Genomic DNA, 25,704 nt, shown 5'->3' on the forward strand with positions numbered 1-25,704 from the left:
GTCTATACCTCTCTTATATCACTCATTTGCCATTTTATCAGATCCACCACTTAGTCTTACACTATATTTAATCAATTACTAACTGCAGCTTTTATGTTTCCACAATTAGAACTCAATGCTCCTTGCACTTCCATCTCTTTACTATACATTATATAAGATACAATATGCATTACATTATAATTAAATGTATAAACAGAAACATTTTCAATGCACAGGCATGCATTGACTGAAATATCAATATTGTCTTCTGTAGTCTGTTTTAGCTCTGTGTAAAATCCAGGATAGCATTACATATGATCTATAGCTCCTTCCTCTTTCAAGGCATCGCACTCGCAAAAAAGAACATCAGTTTGACTTTGAAAAGGAACCACCATAGGCTAAACAACTTCACAGCCGGTATCTGCTGCAGTTCACAGTGGGTGAGGTGCTAACACCAAAGAGAAGATTGCTTAGATCATAGAAAAATATGCTTGGGCTTTGGAAAAGAAACTTTGCCCTTGGTATGGTTTTGTTATTATTGCTAACATATATCATATACACTGTGAGCCAGGAAAGTCCAACTAATTAAAACATTTGAAGCAACATGTTAACTTAGTTGAACAAACTAAGTTAAAGTTGAACAGTTAAACTGCAGATATTGAACTGTAGGTATTGTATAGATACTAAACATTAACGGCTAAAATATTTACAGGTTAATTATGTGATAATGCAAGAGCGACAGAACTAAATAATAGAACTAAACAAACAATCCCCACGGTTCGGTGCGTTTCCGGTACGGTTGGTGGAAAAAATTAACAGGCATATAATAAACAGGCAATAAACATTTATCAACTTTATAATAACAATGGAACTTCATTATAATCATGTTTAGTTGTAATGGGGCTCGAGCTCTTATTAAATGCTTGAAAGCAGGATTCTCTCCTACTGTCATCAACAGCATTACTTTAACTGCTTAAACTACCAATATTTTTTCCTACGCATATTACTGGATGCATTTCAGTGTTTGAGTTCTTTTTAAGAAACATCAGTATTAGATTGTTCAAATTAAAATATATTAGTGGTGTCAATCACTTAAAAATGAAATGAATGTTTTAATGCTGAAATTTCCCAGTATTATTGTAAGGGAACAGTAATAATAGTGTAGTGTGGTTTAGGTCTGGCAGACTAGATCATTTTGTGCACTATTATAATATCTTACAGAGAGAGAGAGAGAGAGAGAGAGAGAGAGATGGACAGACAGAGCGAAAAAGAGTGGCAGACAGACAGACGGTGCAAGCGAAAGAGAGAGACAGACAGACACAGACCGCGTGAGCGAAAGAGAGAGACAGAGACAGACGGCGTGAGCGAAAGAGAGAGACAGAGACAGATGGACAGACAGATGGCGCGAGCAAAAGAGAGAGAGACAGAGAGGAGACAGACAGATGCTGTGAGCGAAAGAGAGACCCCACCTAATATTTATATACACATATTCACTTTGGGAGCGACTATACGCTGACAGCGAGACAAGTCAATGTATTTAGCATGTTTATTTACCTTTTTTGTGATGCTCCACTGACTAATAACAGAAAGAACAGTACACAGGTAGTTGTACCAAAACATCATACATATCATCACGCATATGACATTAGATTTGCATGGTACTATGGGAAATGTAGTGCTTTAGGAATATTGTTTTAAACACTGTACACTTCAACAAGTGAAATCATGGTGGATTAAAAAAGGACAATGTGTCAGAATTAAACATACTAATATTTATCCCATGCTTTACTGCCTAATAATACACTACAAACTGTATTAATAATCTCAGAGGGAGACTAGATGAAAAAAAAAACTGTAACTTGAACATTTCTTAATCCTTAAATGCAATGAATACTATAATATTATTGTTTGTTTTTCTTCCATTGTACCAAACCCATACTGAACCTTGAGGTCCAAACCATGGTGCAAACCTTAACATATGTATCACTGGTTCAGTTTAGCAGGTTGCTGAGCTTGTCCAGAAATGTGCGTCGTTTAGCATTGTCACAAAGCCTGATTTACACTTCCTGACTGTAGGGAAATCCAGGAGCAAGACATTTTGTATAATGCTGCGTTAACTTGCTAGGTTAGTTTCAAATTTAAATTTAAAATCCTCAGAAAAGGTTTCAACCAAAAGCTACAATGGCTAGCATATGTTGAACAAAGTGCTGTTGGGGTTATACATATGCATCAGTGCATAAAACAGAAGGCCTTGTAGGCTTAGATATGGCAGTCAGAGAGAAATAGGACCCCAGATTGCACTGCAGGAATCATATATAATCCTTCGGCTCTAGCCCTGAAAACATACAGACCTCTATATGGCTGTGGTGAAGCAGAAAAGTAGTGAAGTAGTGACTAACAAACTGTACTTCCAGGAAAAACTTTCTATGATTCAGTTAATCAAATAAAAACAGAACAGTGGAGAACTGAGTAATTCTATTATACACTTTGTAATGATGCATGATCACTTATGCTGCTTAGTATTGGAAAAAGAGGTAGTCAAGGTACTCTTTACATATATAACATTCTAAAGGCAAGCCTGTTTCTCTGACAGTGACTTTTATATTTTGCTCTTTCCCTTATATTGTATTATATATTATTATGAACTTTGTTTAATATTAAATCTGATTGTAAGGCTGAAGGAAGCTGTTTGAAATTCTTAAAAAACAGCAAACTTAAACATTTGCTTTTATATTTATTTTCATACAAGTTTATTTGTGCTTGCACTGTTTTAAACCACTTGAAATTAAATGTAAATATGTATTAACTATATAACATCTATATATTTAAAAAACTGAATACAACTGTTTTTCTTTTTAGCTACAGGAAAAGCAAATTGAATCATAATCAAGAATATCTTATACATTTAAGGAATATCAATGGCAAGATGAAGGTGGGAAACAAAACTCAGCATACAACAGATCATTTAAAAACACATTTTAAAAGTGTGATCATATATTCTACACCTGTTCATTCTGGACAGAGAGATTAAGTCAAGCATTGAGATCAGAAGAAGCGTGCAACTAAGAATTAGGTAAGGTGGACAAGGCAGACCATTAAGCTATTAAGTATCTACAAGATAGGAGACCTTGAGAATTACTATTTACCTCTTTAATTTAAGTATCAAGATTTTTTTTACATTATTGTGTAAACAATATTATTGTTAATTTATGACCATTTATTCATGGTCATAAATAAATGGTCATAATGATGACGATGCTTAAATGATATATCGTGCAGCCCTTGTGTGTATGAGCAGGGAGTCCACATGTCCACCACTGAAACATGACCAAGAGAAGAGAAGTGCAGTGACATGATAGAGCACATGACAAGGTACGATGATCGATAAGAAATAAGCAGGTGCGCAGTGCACTGTGACAAATGCTTCTCTGACAAATCCTGTGCAAAATGCTTTAAATAAGCCCAGCAGGAGGGATGAGTCTGACAGGAAAAAATTCATAGGTGATCCACAACAGTACAATCATACAGATGAGCATAACATCTAGAGAGCTGCTCCACCTGTGACACGAGTAAATACTAAACTACAAAAAATATTGTTTTTTTTCTTTTCTTAAAGAGATCAAAAAAGTTTTTACTTTGTTGCACAATTTTAACAACACAGTTTAGTTTCAATAGTTAATTTTAGCCTGTTTTGCTACAGATGTTCTACTAAAATCCAAGTAGATGATGCATGTGATATTTATGCCTCATAAACTAAAAAACAATAACAATATTAGTTCTCTGAATTATATTGCTCAGATTCTATTCAAGCTCTAAAAGCCTCAAGAGACAGAGAAAAAATATTTTGTGGACAATACCGGAAACATCAACATGAAACAATATTGATTAATGTCTGTCTCTGAGGAAGAAATCATTTCTATAATGCACTTGATATAGTAGATGCTAAATGCTATACCAGTAGCACTCAAATTCCCACACAAGACTATGTGCTCCATCCAGACTCCACTGGCCTCCACTATATGGCACCTAGACCCTAATAAAATTTACATATACAGTCTGGAATACAATAATTAACACTATTTAGCTACATTTATATTGTCATAGGCTTTAAATTAAAAATCACCACAACTATCTAGTAAAAGGAAATAGATGAAGAAAAAACATTGAAGGTTAAAAATGTCAAAAGGGGAAAAAATGGAAGAGCCAGAAGAAGAACCAGAAGAAGAAGACTGGGAAGGCAAAAAAGAATGATTAAAAAAGAACTGGAAGAAGTAGCAGAAAAAGTCAAAGAATAGAAGATGGCAAATGAAACAAGGAAATTTACCTTTAGAAACCTATAAAAATGTTTTAAAAAAATAAGATGAAGGAAGGACAGAGAAAAAGATGGAGATGTAGAAGAAGACAAAAGAGGAGATGGAAGAGGAGAAGAAGATGGAGTAGTTGAAAGAGACAAAGAAGAAGCAAATAGAGGAGTATTATAGAACGACAAGATGAAGATAAAAATCACTGTAAACTAGAAGAAGGAAAAGTAGAAGAAGAAGAAGAAGAAGCAGCAGCAAGAAGATCAACAAGTCAAACTTTAGCTCCTCTTTTGAACTCTGGAATTTTGATGCTTGATTTATATTATCGCACTTTAGTCAGAAATAGTCAGCAGTGTTTTAAACATGTCCTTCAGGCTGTAGTCAATCAAAGAGCTAAGATAAAAAAAAAAAAAATAGATGAGATGTGCGGGGACATCATGTGTCCAGCGGACCGTAGAGGTGAATGAATTTTAGATTCAGCTGTCAGTTTGGAGAAATGTGTTGCTCATTACCTCTTTCTCCCAAATCACGCTTCTGGCTTCACACACTTCACACTTTACTTTTTTAGCGTCCTGTTTGTGCATATGAGTGTACATAAGAAATTGCAATGTGAAACCAAGGGTAAATCCAGTGATACAAAGATTTTGCTGGTTGCCTAGATATTTGTTATTTTGCCTGTAGAAGAGAGACACTCACTACACATTATGTGTTTGAGTTCCATCTTGTATACACATCTAGTGTATGTGCTTTATGACATACAGACTGGAAAGACAGTGAGAAACATATGTCCAGTGTGAGAGGTTTTCAGTTTTTAAACTGGTTTAGAATTTAACAAAGCTAGTAATGAACGGATTCTGATAAACAACCAGCAATACAAACGTTGAATCCAAATAAAAGCTCCTTTTACTATAATATTGCTATTATTATTGTTGCATTGTTGTTGGCATTGAGGGTAAGGTTACATTACAAGGTTGAAACCGACTATACAGCACTTCCTTTTAAAAAAAGCACAACATATAGAAAATGAATTGAATTTAAATGCATTCCAAAGGAATGTTTTAGTGGCAAATTATACTTGGACTGTTTCCCAACAGTGTCTGACAGTTTCCATTATACTGTAGATAGTGGCTGGTCAAATAACATCTCTGTAATCTCTTTAGCCATTTGAGTTGTCTGCTGGAAGTGTATTGAGCATCAGTAAAAGTGGTGTCCTTCTGTCTGTTAAAGGGATGCAACGATTAGTCGATATAATCGACATTTATAAAAAATTGTCGACTTCATATGTTCACTATTCGTCAATCTGTAGCACAACACAAAGTACTGGAGACAGAAACATGATGGGAGAAGTGTAACACTCAACTTGGCCTATGTCTCCAAAAGTGCCCAAACACAACAGATTACACATTACCTTACTAGATAGCAGCACCTTTCACATTTAAAAGACAGTGTTCTGGATATTTAAAAGTCATTTAATTCCCACATTCAGCTGTTTCTATTGTTTTGAAGTGACAGAAAAAGCTAGAAACCAAATCAGATAATCATACAAATTATCGTCAGATTAGTCGACTAACAAAATAATCATTAGTTGCAGCCCTGGTCTGTTGGCTAGCATGAACTCCTGTTTTTCTCTAAATGTCTTAAAAATGGTTTTCTCACTTCTGCAGGTGCTAGATTCTAGCCATACCTTCAGCCCTCTGCTTGCTGAATCTACACTCATTACACTCATGTTTAAATGTAACATGGCTTTTTTTGGGATCCACAAGAACAAGAATAGAAGAAGATACAGAAACAGAAAAAGAGATCCAGGGAAACTCAAAAAGTTCAGCAAGCACATTCTGGAGAGATGAGAAGCATGGACCATGAAACATTTAGCTTTAATGCAATGTTCATTTAAGATTGTACTGATATATAGTGGGTGGGGTGGGTAGAAATGGCATGACTGCAGCAGATGAGTAATGCAATGACAAAATGGAAAAAAAGGAAATAAAAACATCAACAGAACACATCCAGGCAAGCCATTTTCACCTTGACTGAGCACACTTTAGCATCTCCACCAAGCGGTGACTGACTTCAGTCCAGCGGCTCCGAGTTCCGAAAGCTATTACTGAAAAATGAGCAGTGGAACAAGGTTCTCTTTTCAGTTACCTCAGTCACAGAGCGCAGACCAGGGCAAACTTCAATTTCAGAGCGGCACTCGGATTTATAAAACACACAGAAGTGAAGGTATGGGGTGTTCAAAAGAGCTCACTGAATTCCAGTGTGCTACTGTATGTAATAGGATGTCACCACTGCAACAAGTCAGTTGATGAAATTTCTTCCCTCCTAGATACTCCACAATTAATTGTAAGTGGTATTACCAAAAAGTGAAAATGTTTAGCAACCATAGAAACTCAGTCACAAAGTCACAGACCTTACAAAGTTGAAAAGTAAGGTTTCCACCATAGAAAATGTTTTCCTAAAGGTCCAAACTTCCATTGACATTGAAATTAGCACAAAAAAACTGTCTGCCAGGAGCTTCAAAAGTCACACCATTCCTGGGCTTTGCAGCAGTGGAAATACTGCATGTTTTATGGAGTGACAAATCCTGCTTCTGGCACTCTGGTGAACGAGTCTTGGTTTAGCAAATGCTGGGAGAACATAACCTGCCTGACTGCAAATTTGATTGAGGGGGGATAATGCTATTGGACTCCTTTTCAGGGATTGGTCTCAACCCCTTAGTTCCAGTGTAAAGGGAAATCCAAATCTTCTTCATACCCTCTTACATTTTGCAAAACTGTATCTTGTTTGGGGAAAGCCCATTTCTATTCCAGCATGACTGTGGCCCCGAGTAAAAAGCAATGTCTTTAAAAGCATGGTTGGGTTTGGGTGTGGAGAAACTTAATTGACCTGTACAGAATCATGACCTCAACCTCAATTAACATCTCTGGGATGAATTAGAGCAGAGACTCCAAAATAGGCTCTCTGGTTCAACATCAGTTTCTGACGTCACAAATGCTCTGCATGACAGATGGGTGATGAAAAATCTTGAAAAAAGCCTTCCCAGAAGGGTGCAAATGTTATAACTGCAGAAGTGAAACAACTCAAAACATTTGTCCATATTCTGTGTGGTAGAGTTGATCAATGGAATTACTTTATGAAAAGGTATTTATCTTTCAAGATTCAACACCTGGCCCATTTTAGGTTGGCCAAGTTAATAAAGTTAATAAAACTGTGTTTTATCTCCTATAAGTCACTGGTGATAAAAATCATAATTTTATATGAATTATGTATTTCGTACATATTGAGGAATTTTCAGAAGATCAGATTTCAGGTGTGCTGTAAAAAAGAATAATGCACAATAAACCACACAGAATTGTTCTCATAGACCAGATTCTGGGAACTTCTAAAAATACACCAATCATTTTCGAGTATGAGGAGGTTCTCATTTGCAAACATTAGTGCAAATGAGAAAACTGATTGTACTTGCTGGAGGAGCTGAAATGGAATCGAATGAACTGGGCTGACTGGAAGCTGCAGGCTGAATCAAATGGCAGAAAACAATAAGAGCACTGAGATCCCTGAGGTCCAGGCAAGGCTCAGATGATTGCATTGCGGCCAATGTTACAAAATCGGAAAAGGCCTGGAAGAATTTCTTTCATTCAGCCTTGATATTCTATAGTGCGGTAATCTTTGAAATGACTGGAGGCATGTTTACAGCAGGAAAGCCATTTTGTGGAAAGAATTCAGAACATGGATTGTCAGAACATTGCATCTGTTAGAGATGCATTATTGTTCAAATAAATACAGGTGTGAAATCTGTTGATTAAAGCATCACAGTCAGAGATCGGAAAATGCTGCCATTTTATCTGCTCATCCAGAAATGTGTTTGCCTATTGAATAAACATGATATGAAGCAGATAACTAAAAGCTCATTGTTATTCTGGATAATTCCTGAAGAAGCACTTTTGTGGTTTCATTACTTCCAAAATGGCTTGAGTCTCCCTCATGGGCTTCAGCAGATGTTTTGTGTGTGAAAGCACATTAATCAGCAGGCGATTTTGTATATAATACTACATAATATAAATTATATACTGCAGTACATTATTTTCTGCAATATATGTTGCATTTGATTAAACATTTATTTAGTTTAACAAGAAGATAATAATCTTCTATATGCACTAGGTATCCAATATTGGACTATAATAAACTATCTTGTCCTGATTAAAATCTGCCTCTAGTTGATATGTCATGGTAAATAATGACAGTTCGATTTTCCTTTTGCATTAAACAGCAAAAAAGCTCAAATAAATGTAATTTGACACTTTTGTGCATTTCAGCACTGTGGTACTATAGCTGTGTTATATTCTATAACAGTCTTATAGAAGATATAAATAATGCTAATATTGTTCTATCGCACCAGGCATAAAAAAAATGTATACTTTTTTTAAAAACACTGTTTTAAAAATAATGCTTTCAAGGTAGTTCTCCAGGTGATGCTATCTTAAAATTAAGTTGTGATAAGTCGCCAGACGAACCCAGATAAATATGTGAACAGATTGCTTGAAATGTTGAAATGCATGAATTCCAGCTGTTGCTGAAAATATCTGGTGAGTGTCTACATGAGAATAAAGAGAGCTATACAACAAATTGCAAACATTTCATAAAATCAAAAGATTTTAGTACTCTGTGACCTGTCAGTCGTCTTATCATGACTTAATTAAAAGAAAAGTGTCTTTTTTAAAAATAAACTACCTGTGCACTTTAAAAGTTGGGCTAATTTATGCTTCTGTCACAGATGAGAAGGGTGGACGTAAGTGCAGAAATATTTATAATATTATTTATTAAATAAACAAACTAAAACAAACTAAAACAAACAAACAAACCAAAGCTTCACTAAAAATAAACAGAAAACAAACACGGGTAAACGCAAGACGAAATTACAAGACTGAAATAACTAAAATAACAAAGATGAGATTAAAATATAATCAAAACTAAGAAACCAGTAACTCTAGAAACAAAAACCCAACCTGACAGACACACAGCAAGGTATCACACAAAAGACTAGACAAAGATCGCTTGAAACAAAGGGGCTTATATACATGAGGAGGGAACAGGAAACTGGAAACACCTGAGGATCAATCAAGAGGGGGCGGGGTTACAAATCACTGATGACAGGGTGGTGCTAGGGCGGAGACAAGACCAAAACACAACAGAAGCACATGACTGGGAAACATGACAGGTAAACAGAGGGGCAGGAGCACAAGAGACCAAATGAGGGAGAAACACAAGGCAGACATGGGCTAAGGTGTTACATCACCCCCCCCTCAACGGCGCCACTACCAGAGGCGCCGAGAGAGAGGGAACAGAGAACAAGACGAGACAGAACTATGATGGTGGAACTTGTGACAAAACAGGAGACTGGACTAGAACTAGACATTGGACATAAGGGGAGACTGGACTGTGGACGGAAACAGAGACTGGACTAAAGACAGGACAGGGGGCTGAGACTGGACAAACGACTGGACACGGGGCTGAGACTGGACAGGGGACAAGGACTGGACAAAAGACTGGACACGGGGCTGAGACTGGACAGGGGACAAGGACTGGACAAAAGACTGGGCTGAAGCAGGAGATCTTGGAGCAGGTCTGGAAGCACACGACCTGGGGGTGTGCTTAGTTCTGGGAGCAGGCACAAGGGCGGCCGGAGCCGCGGGCACAGGGTCAGAGGCGGCCGGAGCCGCAGGCACAGGGTCAGAGGCGGCCGGAGCCGCAGGCACAGGGTCAGAGGCAGTGGGTACCACGTGGGCGGCAGGCACTGCAGACGCAGGAGCGGCGGACACCGCTGGCACTGGAGCTGAAGCAGTGGGTACCACGTGGGTGGCAGGCACTGCAGACACAGGAGCGGCGGACACCACTGGCACTGGAGCTGAAGCAGTGGGTACCACATGGGCGGCAGGGACTGCAGACGCAGGAGCGGAGGCTGTACCAGCGGGAGCTGCTGGGGCTGGAGCTGGAGCTGAGGCTGTACCAGCGGGAGCTGCTGGGGCTGGAGCTGGAGCTGAGGCTGGAGCAGCAGGAGCTGCTGGTGCTGGAGCTTGAGCTTGGGAGGGCGCGGCGGGTGCAGCTTGGGAGGGCGCGGCGGGTGCAGCTTGGGAGGGCGCGGCGGGTGCAGCTTGGGAGGGCGCGGCGGGTGCAGCTTGGGAGGGCGCGGCGGGTGCAGCTTGGGAGGGCGCGGCGGGTGCAGCTTGGGAGGGCGCGGCGGGTGCAGCTTGGGAGGGCGCGGCGGGTGCAGCTTGGGAGGGCGCGGCGGGTGCAGCTTGGGCGGGCGCGGCGGGTGCAGCTTGGGCGGGCGCGGCGGGTGCAGCTTGGGCGGGCGCGGCGGGTGCAGCTTGGGCGGGCGCGGCGGGTGCAGCAGTCAGCGCTGAATCAGAGGCGGCGGATGCCCAGGCAGCGCTGGAGCAGAGGCTGGGGCATTGGGTACTGCTGGAACTGGGGAGGATGGACCACATACAAGGGATGTACGGTGCAGGTCTTCAAGTAATCTGTTTCTTACAAAAGTCCAGTACTCGTCCTCCAAATCCACCCCACCTCTGCTAAGATATTCTGCTACGTCCATATCTTAAGGTCTAGTCTTATGTCACAGATGAGAAGGGTGGACGTAAGTGCAGAAATATTTATAATATTATTTATTAAATAAACAAACTAAAACAAACAAACAAACCAAAGCTTCACTAAAAATAAACAGAAAACAAACACGGGTAAACGCAAGACGAAATTACAAGACTGAAATAACTAAAATAACAAAGATGAGTTTAAAGTATAATCAAAACTAAGAAACCAGTAACTCAAAACAAAAACCAACCTGACAGACACACAGCAAGGTATCACACAAAAGACTAGACAAAGATCGCTTGAAACAAAGGGGCTTATATACATGAGGAGGGAACAGGAAACTGGAAACACCTGAGGATCAATCAAGAGGGGGCGGGGTTACAAATCACTGATGACAGGGTGGTGCTAGGGCGGAGACAAGACCAAAACACAACAGAAGCACATGACTGGGAAACATGACAGGTAAACAGAGGGGCAGGAGCACAAGAGACCAAATGAGGGAGAAACACAAGGCAGACATGGGCTAAGGTGTTACAGCTTCCTAATGGTGTAAAAATAGCAATTTTTTTGCAAGGTAACCCTGTGCCCCCGAATCTAGCATTGTAAGCCTGTTGGGAGCATCGGCTAAAAGCACTGTATTTTGGAATGCTGGGGGTGAACGGAGGTGAGCTATTTGACAAAAGTTCATACTCTGTATCATGTTTCACTACACCCCAATTCCATTTCACACTTTAAGGTCATCATCATACCCTCTACTATCGTGTATCACTATTTCTCTAAATCATATTGAGATAAATGTTTTTATTTTCAATCGCCCAGCCCTAAGTTATACTGATGCTAAAATGATCTATTGTGCAGCCCTATTATTATGTACTACACTTGTGTATACATCACCCTCAAGTCCCAGGTCCCTGCAGAGGAAATCTGTAATCTCTCAAGACCATGAGAGTAACATTAACATGACAGCATCATCGTTATCTAATTAGTCATGATGTCTCTCACTAATTACACAACATGTGCTAAGCTTCTTCTCTGATGAACTGCTGAAACAACAGAACCCGCCCATGCACGCCAGTGGCCTGGGTTTGAAATAACACCTCACGCGGGAGCTTATTTATTTGCCACCAAAACAGAAAGAAGAGGTGATTAAACACACCCAGCAAAAAGCTCCTGTTTCTTTACCTCAGGTTAGCCATTAGCTATTCATAACCAAAAGGGAAAGCTGGGTCTTTGAAAGCTGCAGTTCACGGCGGACCGGTCTCGCCTGGCTCCACAACGGCTGGCTGAGGGTGGCAGTTAACTGGCACTGGTCCAGTCAGCTATCAAAGAGAATGCCAGCCAGTCTGAGTGACACAATAGACATGTAACTCAATGAGGCTAAGAACACCTCAGCCGACAAAGAGCCGCTGCATTATCCCCTCAGTCATGGCAGGATGTACGAAAGGTTACAGGCTCATCTCACTTGGCTCTGGACACCATGGGCAGTGAGCTGTGGTACTGGGGCCAAAGCTAAAGGTCAACGTGCTAGCAATCACATCATCAGTGACTGATATCTTTTAGAGGGAAGCACTCATGAGACTGAAAGCTGAAGCTAATGGTAAACGCTGTTGACGCACCAAAGCAGACACAGTTTACTAAAGATATATCATCGGTGTCCAATGAAAAAAAAGAAGCATTTCCATTTTTGATGATTCTTTGTTTACTACAAAATATGAACACACAAACTGTCCTTTACACTGTGTCAAAACTTCTTGATGAATAGACCAATAGAAATAATTCAACGTCACCTAAATTAAGACCTATCTGGATGGGATTAGTTTCTCAGGGTGATGTCTGTGAAAAATATACTCATATTATATTCTACTCAGGGATAAAACTCTTGGATCAGGACTGCAATTGAAAAAAAAAAAAAAACAGGAGGATCAGTGAGTTTTTAGGCTTTCTCAGTCACATGACATCGCGTTCAGTAGCTCCTCCATGTCAACCCGTTGTTGTGTTTACATGGATCTCTGTGGAAACGCGCACCTAAAGTGTAATTAAGGGGGGTGGCAGTGGACAAATAGGTATTTTTTTAAGGTGATGAAATTCAGAGAGGTGCGTCCGGACAGGAATAGAATTACTGGAGGACCACAGAGTTCAAAGAAAAACAGTAGGTAATTCAGCCTGTAATTTTCTCAGAGGACGTCTGAAAAAAAAAAAACACATACATGGTCGCTCCGGACAGGAATAACATCACAGAGGACCCCCCATAAAAGATAGATTGCACACAGATGTGAAAATGCACACAAATACAGCTTGTAAAAATCCCTGTGGAGAAGTACTGCCAATAGAATAGGACTCTGAAGGAGACAAACATGAATACATTCCGTTTGGGGGTGCCGAGTGGTCCAGCGGTCTAAAGCACTGCCACTATGAGCGGGAGGTCGCAGGTTCGAACCCCAACTCATGCAGCTTTGCCATCAAGCTGTCGGTGCTCAGAGGGAGCAAAATTGGCCCTGCTCCCTCCGGGTGGGTAGATGGCGCTCTCTCCCCACATTACTCCTAGGATGATGTCCGCAGCACAGGGCGTCTATGACCTGATGTACCCCCAAGCGCGCTGGGCAAGCTCGACAGTGCTGAGTGGTGGCTGACTTCACGTGTATCGGAGGAAGCATGTGCTAGTCTTCACCCTCTTGGTGTGTTGGGGTATCACTAGTGATAGGGGGAGTCGTAATGAGTGGGTTGGGTTATTGGCTTTGCTAAATTAGAGATGCTCTTATTGCTGAATGCAATTAAATCACAGCAATGATTTAAAATCTAGATACTTGAGACAGTTACTCCAACAACAGAACATAAACTCTTTTTGATTTTGGAAAACAAATTGTGTATTTCGAAATCTTAAAGCAGGGGTTCCCAATTCCATCCCTGGAGATGCCCTGCTGTGCACTCTGCAGTTGTGTGCCTAGCCTCATTCAGACCTACTGATTCAACTCATTTACCTAATTAAAACGCCTCCAATGCTCTGGTTTAAGTGTGTTATAGTAAGGAAAACACAACCGAACACTGCCTTGAATCACTGACTCATGGTGTGTTGAGACATCCATATTAAGCTCCAAAGAACTGTAGTAATAAAGAGAAATGTGTAGGAGTAGGTGTAGAGTGTATCATTCATACAGACAATATCACATTACACATACCACTCAGTGACTGTACACCCTGTTTCTATTACAGTCAGCCTAGAAGGAAACATGGTCAGACACTGGTCAGGAAGTTCTGTAAACGTGAAAGCGAGAAGGTTTGCTTTAAGAATATGATATTGTTAAGCTGCCTGGCCTACTTTCTCTGTTGTGTCTGGAGGAAAGCTATTTGGTGGCAGTGCAGAGGAGCAGGTCTGGGTGATCTATCATCTACACCTGTATATGTAATACACAGCACTTTTAAAAGTGACAAAGTATGTTTATAGTAATTTATTATCAGTTCAATTAAGTGTGTTTCACGTGCAAAACTCTACCAGAACATTCTGGCCTATCTGTGAGCTCCAGAAGCTCTCCTGATTTACTGTAAAGGATTTTTAAAGCTTTTGTAGTAGGGACAATATGACATTATATTATATATTTACTGTATCATAATGCATTTTACTATCATGATACACACTTTTATTCGACCTGAGCATGTACTTCAGACCAGCTGTTTGCTTTCCACTCGAGCAAAAGATGCTCCACATATGAGCTGCTAAAGCATCCATTTCATCTTTATAAAGCTACAAGTTGTTTTTTCGTTGTTGGCGAAGAAGGCGAAATTTGTACACATACCAATGTGTGCATATGATGCGTTTTAGGGACAGATTTGTTTACATTACAAATAGATACAGGTCACTTACATTTGTGAATGTGAACCCTCAATATAGCCAAATCCAATCTGAGTAATGTGAATGTAGCCTAAAAGCCTTTTTACAGGTCAGCAGGGGAAGCATTTTTTACACCCAGCTGTAGAAAGACTGGGGGCCCTATTTTAGCTGTCTATAGGCAAGCCACCAACTGTGCACCGTCCAGCTTGATTTACAGCATGCCAGTGTGTCTTTGCCATCGTAACAACAGGAAATGTATGCCTTGTGTAATTCATCTAAATAATCATGGGAGTGTTTCGTAAAGTGAAATAATCCAGTCAGCGTTTTAAAAGCCAGGTGTGCTCTGACTTTGGCACGCTGCTATTTTAACGGTGCAGCACTTCTGCATGTCTCAGCAGAGAAAACCAACCTGCGTGTTCATGCTGTAAAGGTGCACGAGCAGGCAATTTATGGGAACAGCAATGTTATTTTATTTAATATATTGTATGTTGTTGATGTAAACGTTGGGTTTGCACATTGTGGTGCTTTCTTATGTGTGTGTATTGAGCAGAGATGTATGTGCGTTTAGCATGCAGCACGCCTGCGTTGCCAAGAGAGCCATGAACATCTAATGGTTGACATGGTTGAATTTAGTGTAGGTTGTATTCAGTCAGTGGCACACCTGTGTTTTGTGTTGCCAAGATAGCAATATGCCAGAAATTTACCTGAAAACACCTAATTTCCAAATCAGCATGCCTATCAGTGTAGATATATTCGTAAGTGCCTTTGCTATTTAAACAATGCAGGAACAAGTCATGAAATAGACTGTTCATGGGGTGTATGATAGCAATGAGCATTGTGACTCGCTCATGTAAGTGCGTTTAGTTTCTAATCAGACCAACGCTGTACTCATTTATATATCCACTTGAGACATAACTATGTGACCAGTCTCTCTGCAATCTAGGGTAATTTTTTTCAGAGCAATACACTAGTATAAAGACTACTGTAAGGGTGCATCAGGGAGACAAAAAGGTGGACGTGAACGCAAGTTATTTTTATTAGAAAAGAAAAGAACCAAAACTAACAGAGATACACGGATTACACTGTGACTGAAAACAAAGAAATAAAGAAACAACCTGACCCACATGAAACACGCACAAGAATGGACAACCACGCTATAAACAAAGGGGCTATAAACACACGGAACAGGAAACAGGAAAACCCTGGGGCAGGTAACGAGGGGGCAGAGATACAAATTAACAGGTGGGAACACTAAGGCAGAGACATGGGAGGAGACAATGCAAAAACAAAACAGAAAAACAAGGAAAATAGAAAACACACAGAGACAGACCAGAAAGGACAAGGAACAGGACAAGAGGGTGACAGCTATATACACTACACGAGAAAGCAACAGCAGTTAGTCAAATTATAGACCTCTAATACCAAATCCATGTGAATACAGCACTTCATAAAATATAGTTTAGACCCACAGCTGATTCTAATACTAATGGTTTTATTAGTTAAATAATAAATAATGGTGTAAATAATTTATAAGTTAAAGACAAAAATACCTTAGTCTTAGCCATCATTTCTTATGTCAGTGATCTGAAAGTCCTTGAGGCCATCTCAAGGACAAGTTAACAAGGCTGTAGCAGCACAGTAGCTCATCTGTGAGTCTGCTTCATCCAGACGGAACAGGTAGGATGTGCTCAAGACCAAACAGGCTACTACCTCGGATTAAATATTCAGCGTTTGAGCGGGGATCGTAAGGACGACTGGAACATGACCTGGTAATAGCTGTCAGGAAACCAAAGAGAGGAAATCAAGACGACTTGTGTCACAGGGTCTATATAAACACAGACGTCTAACACGCACACTGTATACCCAGCCAGACCACATCTCCTTGTTCAGCTCCACACACACACACACACACACAAATACACACAATCACACAGAGAATGGGTCAAATCCCTCCTTTCTATAGAACGCACAGAAAGAGGCTAAAATAAATACACACCAAAATCTATGCAATGCTAAGCTCCTTCCACTGCAGTTCATTTTACGGACACAGTCTTGGGCATACCATCATCCTGACAATATATTTTACAATCCTTTCATAATTATCTCTGTTGCAGTAAAAGATTATTGGGCCTGTGAGAAATAACACTGACAAACCAAATCAAATCTCAGTCTACAGGTGACTGCATCGACAGGGAAAATCAAATCACAATTGATTGTCTATTGATAGCCATCCACTAAGCTGTTTGCTAATCATTATGTACTTCAGAGCTGTGACGGGAAATAAGACAGCCAAGCACATGGAAAGTTTCCTGGATGAAAGTTATATATAAAAGTCAATTTTAATATCAAGTTTTCTTTTTTTTAGAGAAGACAAAACACAGACGCTATTCCAGAATCTGTGCCAAGTATTTGAATCTACTGCACAAAAACAACACACAGCACAATACTGAAAATGGTTGGAATATAGAATTGAAAAAATCTCTCTTTTAGACACCAGTATAATGCAGGCACAGTCTCAAATGAATGCATCTAAATGCATTGTGATGCAAATCAGTCAGTGGTCCAGACCTATTTTATCTGTGACCGGTGAAGTCAGGCGCTGTTCAGTGTCTATGACAAGGTTCAGAATACTCTAATCTTTCAAAGTAAGACAAATTAAACATGCCACCTTCTAAATCCTATTTCAAACCCTACAGCAGCAATCTGTTTTATATGTAGAGGAATGTAAATCTCACCACTGCTTTGCACTTTGCTGCTCTGCGGAAAACAAATCAAGGGGATTAGCTTATATCATCAAAACAAAAAAAGAAAAAAAAAACTGCAGCACGTCTTGCATGCACAATAGCCTACTGATTTTGATTTCTCCATTTACAGCTGTCTAGATCTGAGGGATCATAAAACAGAAGCAGCAGAAGTATAAAACTCCTAAAACATGTTACTAAAACATGTTATTAAAAGTGTGGCATTTAGGGGTTGGACAATGAAACTGAAACACCTGGTTTTAGACCACAATAATTTATTGTCCAGACGGACAGTTCTGGTGGAAATAGGAGAGTTGAGGTGCACATTGAATTCTGCCGTGATTTAGGCAGCCGTGGTTTTATGTTTTTTGGATACAATCCAGGTTAGCACCCGAAAGTCCCTTTTAGACAGCTTCCTCTTGCGTCCACAGTTAATCCTGTTGGATGTGGTTGGTCCTTCTTGGTGGTATGCTGACATTACCCTGGATACCGTGTCTCTTGATACATCACAAAGACTTGCTGTCTTGGTCACAGATGCGCCAGCAAGCCGTGCACCAACAATTTGTCCTCTTTTGAACTCTGGTATGTCGTCCATAATGTTGTGTGCCTTGCAATATTTTGAGCAAAACTACAAACCCAGCTAACAGAGAACATTTAGCAGCATTTTCAAGAGTTTCTAAGAAAGTTAGCCTCTAACGATACAAAAATAATGTTTCAGGAACATTCTGAAAACGTGACCTAATTATGGTTTGCATTGCAATTAGGCATGGGCGATATGGCCCTAAAATAATACACAATATTTCATGTTTTTTTTTTTCGCAATAACGATACTCTAGGCGATATGACAAAACACTAAATAAAAAAATAGATATTTCAAGAATAAACTACTGCAGCTAAATAAAAATTTTAATTTGTAACAGATGATCTAGAATGTCATGATACTAATAATGAACTCCAAATATCTCCATATATCCAGAATTAAAGTAAAATGAATGATACTGGACAGATATAATCTTTAGTAGATATATAACGTAAAATGAGAACAGTGTGAGTTTCTCTTTTGCTGAAAACAGCAAAAAAGTAGTACCCCGATATGATTATTAGGGGTGGGTAATTTGGCACATTTCAGAGTATAATATCATGCACAATATAAAAAAAAATGTATTGAGTATGATACAATACGGCACACCGCTAATCACATTGTTATTAGAATGTTTCTCTCATAATGTTCCCAGATAGCTGAATACTAACATTATGGAAATGTGAAAAATAACATTTCCAAAACTAATCATTAAAACACTGACACAAAATGATGTAGCAGAGACGATAGCAGAATGTTCAGAAACGCTTAATAAAAATGTTCTAAGAACATATAGAAAACTTTACAGACTTGACAGTTTTAAGAACGTAGACTGTAACATTTAAAAAATGTTCTACTAACCAAAAATGTACACCAATCAGGATATCTGATCAATGAGAGCAGTTTTCATGATAAATGGCAAAGCATTGATCCTTGTAAGAGAGTAAGCTGATATTATCATGCAACTTTGCCCACAATAATGATGATATAACGATATATTGTGAGACACCCGGTGAATCCTACCCTTACCAGTGAGTGCTCTGAACTGTCTGGTGTGTTTGTTCCCCTTGTAGTGGACATCATCTATAGTTTCTGTACATAACTGTATAGAAACAGTAACATGTGTATGGAAACCCAGCTAATATTTACACAAAGCAATAGTTAAACATGAAAATCCCATCCCTTCCTTGACTAGACAAAAACTGCATTCGGTTTAAAAGAATGGTTTTAAAAAGAGGCACCCATAAATCTTAGAGGTGTGAACTCAAAGTGTTCACTATAAAAAAGCTCTAAAAGCTCCATCACCATAATTTTACCATGTAAGACACTCAGTCACACTTACTTTAACTGCTATGAAGATATTGGCTTCCCTAAAGTGAGAGATCCTCCACATCGATAGATCAGCTTCAGGCAGAGAGGCTGGCAATATTAGTTTGGCAATACTCTGACTGGCTTCTAGGGAGTGTGCCTGTCAATAGCAACATCCAGTTTTAGTGACTCAGCAATAAAAAAACAACAGAAATCCAATTAATCTGTGGGTTTGGAATGAAAAGGCAAACCCACTGGTTCAATTGCAAATAAATACTGGTGTTTCGGATGTATAAAGAGGGGTTTCGTTTATCAAATGTGTCTTGGAGAGACAGCAGCGTTTACAGTACTATAACAAGTGATTCAAGCTGAGATCCCTAATGAAATGGTTTGAGAAATTGGATATTGTATTTCTGGTTGGGTACCTTTACACCCTTACACTCATTTTTATGTGGCTTGGCCTTAATCAGATATGATCTTGATACTCAAGATGCATGAAGTGAGCAGGTGAAAATGGGAACCAAGAGAGGTTCAAAGAAAAACATGTTTGTTTTGTTACAGATGATTTCAAGCTATCTATAGGCTGCCAACCATGGACCATGTATTATTGTGTCTTTGCTATTGTAACGATGGGAAAAGTACACAGTGCATGACTCAAAGCATGCAAAATACATGTACTATTTCTCTTAATTAATCATGGGAATGTTTTTTGGGCGTAACATGCAATAAACCAATCAGTGTGTCACTTGCCATTCTTTAAAAGACAGGTGCACTCTGCTATTTTAACGGCACAGCGCTTCTGTGCTTCTAAGCAGAGGAAACTGACCTGCTCATTTATGATGTGAAGATGCACGAGCAGATCATTTATAGGAACAGCAAGTTTTTTTTTTTTTTATTGTGCATTCTGTTTATTGTTGTTGTAAAAGTTGAGTCTGTTCACTGCTGTGCGTCTGTGTGTGTGTGTGTGTGTGTGAAAACAAGAAATTTGAAGATTTGGTCATCACTAACTGTCTTCAGGATTTGGTCAAACTTACACTGAGCTTTAACTGACTGATATGCAGTAGTCAACTTACCCCCCAAATAAACTGTGAACAAGCTGCAATTTGGTTAATCTGGTCAATTTCGGTCACTTAAAATATCGGTCTTGATATTTTCAATTAAAAGGCATGTAAATGTGATATAGACATCAATAGGTTAATCCACACTTAGCACTGAAGCCATGCAGTCCTGCAGTCCTTTTTTTCCATTTTCACACCTCAGTAGAGAAGCTCCACTCTACAGAGACATGTCAATTACATGTTTTAAAACACCTAATCAGTCAATGAGAAACAGCAAATCAATCACAGTCAATCTTTTACATCAATATTTTGAAGCTACACGCTTACTGGTGCATCTGCCCATTCAACTGAATAATTATTTCACTTTAACTCTCTTTAAAAAGTAGAATGTATGAATAAAAATACCTAAATTATAGATAAATATTACATTTAGCAATGTGTTAAAATTGTATATATTGCTTTTATTTTATCTTCTTGATGCAATCTATTAAATTACAAAAATTTTACTCACACACAGTGTATTGACAGCAGCTTAAAAGCAAAAAGCAATATACAAACACACACACACAGGATCATTCTAATCAGAGTTGTATCTGTGTATTCTGCTCTGCACTGGTCTGATACAAAGCCTATTCTGGTATAATCTCCAGAAATCCAATAGCAAAACTAATTTAACCCAATACACTCATTATCATCCAAGCCACTGAAGCAGTCCAAATTGAATACACCCACACAACAAGAGGCTAATGCAATGAGCAGTTCCACCACCAAGTCTGCCAAAAACACAGCAAGAAAAAAAATACAAATGCAACAGTTACTTCTGCTTAAATGCAGAGCTCTGGCCACTTTCCAGCTTACAGTGAACACCAGACTACAAAAAAATGATATTTGCATACAATACACAGGTTCAATTCATAAAGTCAAAGATATAGACACTTTAAAAAGGCAACTAACGCAGTTTTTCAGTTCCTCCAGGGGAAACTGGAGGAAAGCTTCGCTTGACTTAAGAGAATACAAATCTGGCAAGGTCAACTTACCCACTACACAATCATTGATTTATTTCTGTAATTATGCAACAAGCCCATAAATCTCTGGAATGTAGTTCACTGTTCAAGCACCGGAACCAACATTTACAGCTTATCACAGCTAATATAAAAGCTATAAAGGGCCTGTAAGGGCCAATGACGGTTTGAACACATTTGAAGGTCTGTGTCTACAAAAAAAAAAAACATGCTTTAACATACTGCAGGGGTACGCATGTCTTCTGCAGCCAGAGAAGCTTTGATTAGTTTATATTTGGCAGCAGATGAGGCCAATTTGTTTACTTCATTATGATAATTAAGTCATTGGTATTAATTGGCTGGAATTAAAGATATTAGATGGAGAGATTAGGTGATGAAGGTCAAAATTATAAAATTTGGCTCTCCCTGCAGCTTCTTTGAACTGCATGCTGCACTATATTAACTTGGGAAAGAAACCTAATGTAGAATATTAGTTCAAAAAGATTCAAAGTAATCATCATATCAACACTCATTCTCACACATTAGAGTTAAGGATGTTTTTTTTATCTTCTGCTACGATGTTACCATTTTGTAGTAATGTGATACGTCGTTCTTGCATCAACACTGTGTAAATTATACTCATTTCTTGAATAAATTACAGATTTTGCATTTTGCTTAACAGTGTATGGTGCTTGATGAAGCAGAGAAGCCCCTCTGGGTTTTTTGTACATTCTTGCACACAGTTTTTCTCACTTCTTCTATATTTCTTCTATATATTTTTTTAAATCATAGTAAATAATAAATAATAATAAAGATCAATCAATACATGTAAGTACAACTGTGTTATTTCTCAAGACAAGCCAGTAAAAAAGCCAGAAACGCCACTTCAAAAGAGTACAAACTCCTATGAGTACAGGTAGGCGGTGTAAACTTGCAGTGAGGCAGCTGCTCCAAACTTTACCTGCATTAAGGGTGCCGGTGATAAGTCTGAACAGATACTGGGCAAACTTCAGGAATTCTCTCTTGCATCTCTTCCTGCAGCTCATTTCTGAGGATTCCTTTCTGCTGGAGACTCTTCCTTCCGTTAGATCCTGTGAGGGCTGTGTGCTAAAGGATAATTTCCCCCTCCTGAAGCCACGATCAGGCAGCTATGTGCGAGCGCGTGAGCTGCCGTGATCATACGTTGCAGCACGAGTATGAGGACGAGAGTATGAGGATGGCGAGGGTCACCTCATCAAAATATTTCCCCAGAGGTGCTGAGTTCTCCTCTCTTTTTCTCTCTCTCTCTCTGAGATCTGTAAGACTCAGGCACAGTCTGCAGTTCCTCAGTTATCTCTTTCTCTCTTGTCACACACCTTCACACACACACACACCGCTCGCTCTCTGCCATGCACTCACGCACACACACACACTTTCATAGTAGTCTGGCTGCTCGTGTGGCTCCGCACCATCTGTGGTGCTTTAACCCGCCCCCTGACCACTGCTGGAGAGGCGGGACCAGTACAGGCTCTGCGTGGAGCAAGACAGTAAAGAGAGGGAGGGGCAAAAGAGAGGGGGGAAAGAGAGAGGGATGGAGAGCAGTAAGGGGAAAAAGAAGGCGTACAAGAGGAGAGGGGATGGGGAGAAGAAAGTAGCAGTAGTGAAAGTGTCAAAGCTCATGAATCAGCAGTGGCAGGTGATTATGGAGCCGTCCTCACACAACACCTCACACAGCAGAGTGAGAGAACGCGCGCGAGAGAGAGAGAGAGAATCAGAGAGAGAAGGAGAGAAGCATTGAGGAGAGAGAGATGAAGAGAATGAGTGCAGAAGAAGAATAGGGGTGAGAAAAAGAGCAAGAGTGTGAGAAAAGTAGGCAAAGATTAGACAGAGAGGGGAGAGAGATGGATAGTGAGATAGATACAGAGAAAAGAAAAATGAGTGTAAAAGAGAGAGCCAGAGAGAGAAAAAGACAGATGAGAAAAAAGAAGAGATTGGAAAAAAGAGAGAGAGAAAGAGAAGGAAAAATGGAAGACTGAGCGAGAGAATAAGAAATTACACAAATAAAAGAAGAGAGCATGAAAGAGAGGAGAAAAAGAGAGAAAAGAACAAGTGAATTAGAATGAGAGAGAGAACAAGTAAAGAGAGATGGAAGAAAAGTGAGAGAAAGTACAGAAAGAAAGACAAAGAGAGAAAGACAAAAATTAAAGAGAAGGAAAACGAGAGAGGAAAGGGAGAAAGTGGTAGAGTGTAGAGAAAAACAGAATAAACGGAGAGTAGGGGGAGAACAAGAGAAAGAGAGATAAATGGAAGATGAGATGGAAATCAAGAGGAGGAAAAAGAGAAGGGAGGAGCGAGCAGAAAAAAGAGAAAACGGCAATTGAGAACAAAAAGATACAGAGAGAGAACAAATAGAGAATGCTAGAAAACAAAAGGAGAAAAGTTAAGTTAGAGAGAGAAAAGAGAGTAGAAAAAGAAGAGAAAAGGAAAAGGTGGAGAGTATGAGTGGATAGAAGAAAAAATATGGGGATACAATAAAAGGAAAAAGGAAGGATAAAAGAACACAGAGGGGAAGCAAAAGAGAGAAGGGAGAGAAAGTGATAAAGTGTAGAGAAAAACAGAAGAGAGAAACAAAGAGAGAAATCGAGAGGAGGAAAGAGAGAAGGGAGGAGAGAGCAAAAAAGAGAGAGAACAAAGGGAGAATGTGAGAAAACAAAACAAGAAAAAAGAAAAGTACAGAGAGAGGGAGAGAGAAAAGAGAGTAGAAAAAGATAGAAGATAGAAGGAAGACAGAGAAATACAGTATGAGGGGAGAGGAAGAGAGATAAGAAATAAGAAGAGATATAAGAGAGCCAGAAATATGAGGATTTAACGAGAAAACAGAGGAAAAAGAGAACAGGAGAGAGAAAGAAGAGAAAAAAAGGAAAGAGGAACAACAGAAAAGGCAATATAACTAACAGTCAAGTATTTAATAAATAATGTGTAAAACATAAATAAAAATAAATATTTAGAAAATCTTTTAAAAACTTTTAAAAGTGACTTTTATTTGTCTGTATTTGATATGGATTTTTTAAACTCATCAATTTTTTATATTAAAAAGCACAGCCTGTCACATCAACAACTTTGCAGCGCGTCAACTAATTACCACCACTTCAATTATCAGTCAACGTCAAGCCCTTCTCTCTGAGTGCTGTCTGTCATTAACTTCAATTACGTAAACCGTGCTGACACCTCAGCCTGATCCCTGATCAGCAGCCACACAAAGACCTCTGCCGTCTCCCCTGATTAATACTGTAATGTGTTCATACACTTCTATTCACACTATAGACACCAGAGCCCATTTATTACAGTGTGTCTATACAGAGGAGGCGTTCAGCTATGAAATAAGCTGCTTTGTATTCCATGTGAAGTGAAAGCAGAATTCCATAGGTCATTCCTCTTGGAGAAGGGCCTATTTCAGGAGTACTCCAAAAGGAGAGCTTTTTCCATGAGTGACGCTTGCTGAGGATTTAGACCTCTGCCTGCTTCTGTTGTGCGTCATCAGAGAACGCTGTTTTCGCTGAGAGGTGTGTTCTCCATACATGGCCTTGTCCTACAGACTTAAACACACACTGTTAAATGATCAGGCCGGCTGAAACGTTTATACTCTCACAGGTGCGTGTCTGGCTTTAAGCCTCTAAGTGTTTGCCTTTTGTGGTTGAGAAAATACAAAGAACAGTGTATCAGCAGTCAACAGTCCAATCACAAGTCAGTTAAGAAATGCAGCAGGGCATTTTTATTATTTTGTTATTAAAGCATGTTTTGTTATCATGAAATATACATTACTTCTTACTTGCCTGTGCTCTGTGTTGCAAACAATCCTATTCACCGCACACCATACATGAAAACTAAGCTATCTATCTTGAATGGACTGTTTTTTGACAAACATTCTAATAAATGACTTTAGCTACTATGAGTTGCATTTATCTCTGACACAGAACACAACTCTCTGAAGCAGAAAATCATGTAAAAAAACTTAATTATCAAATTATATGCTGCTAAATAAAAATTCTATATGGATACCAACAATATGCTAGTTTAGGAACTGTGAATAAATGAGTCTTTATTGTGTGTTTGAAGACAGCAAGGTCACACTGCTGTTCTGACACTCAGTGGAAGTTTAAAAGTCTGGATGGCCATCTATCATAGGTCTAGAACAGGGGTGCCCAATACGCTGATCGCATCGACTAGTCGATCGCACAGTACATGTTGGTAGAACGCGTCTCCTTCAAATTTATATTACATTTAAACTGTTTATGGTTGTGGGCAGGTGAGTGTATTAACTTAAAAGCCAATGCACTGCT

The 25,704-nt window shown here is 39.4% G+C and overlaps 1 protein-coding gene across 2 annotated transcripts in view; it reads right to left on the reverse strand.

Annotated features, from left to right (window-relative positions):
- The window catches only part of kcnip4a (potassium voltage-gated channel interacting protein 4a), a 261,287-nt gene that overhangs the window by 180,415 nt on the left and 55,168 nt on the right, over positions 1-25,704 (reverse strand). Inside the window, exon 1 of one of the 2 annotated variants that reach the window (XM_049482710.1) lies at positions 22,347-22,873. The exons of the other annotated variant lie outside the window; for it this stretch is intronic. Within the exon in view, the coding sequence (XP_049338667.1) occupies positions 22,347-22,431 (85 nt within the window). The 5' untranslated portion in view covers positions 22,432-22,873. Of the gene's footprint in view, positions 1-22,346; positions 22,874-25,704 lie in introns of those variants that run through there. 2 annotated transcript variants of the gene reach the window in all.

The sequence above is a fragment of the Astyanax mexicanus genome, chromosome 8, assembly GCF_023375975.1.
Source record: "Astyanax mexicanus isolate ESR-SI-001 chromosome 8, AstMex3_surface, whole genome shotgun sequence".
Classification (NCBI taxonomy): Eukaryota; Metazoa; Chordata; class Actinopteri; order Characiformes; family Acestrorhamphidae; genus Astyanax; species Astyanax mexicanus.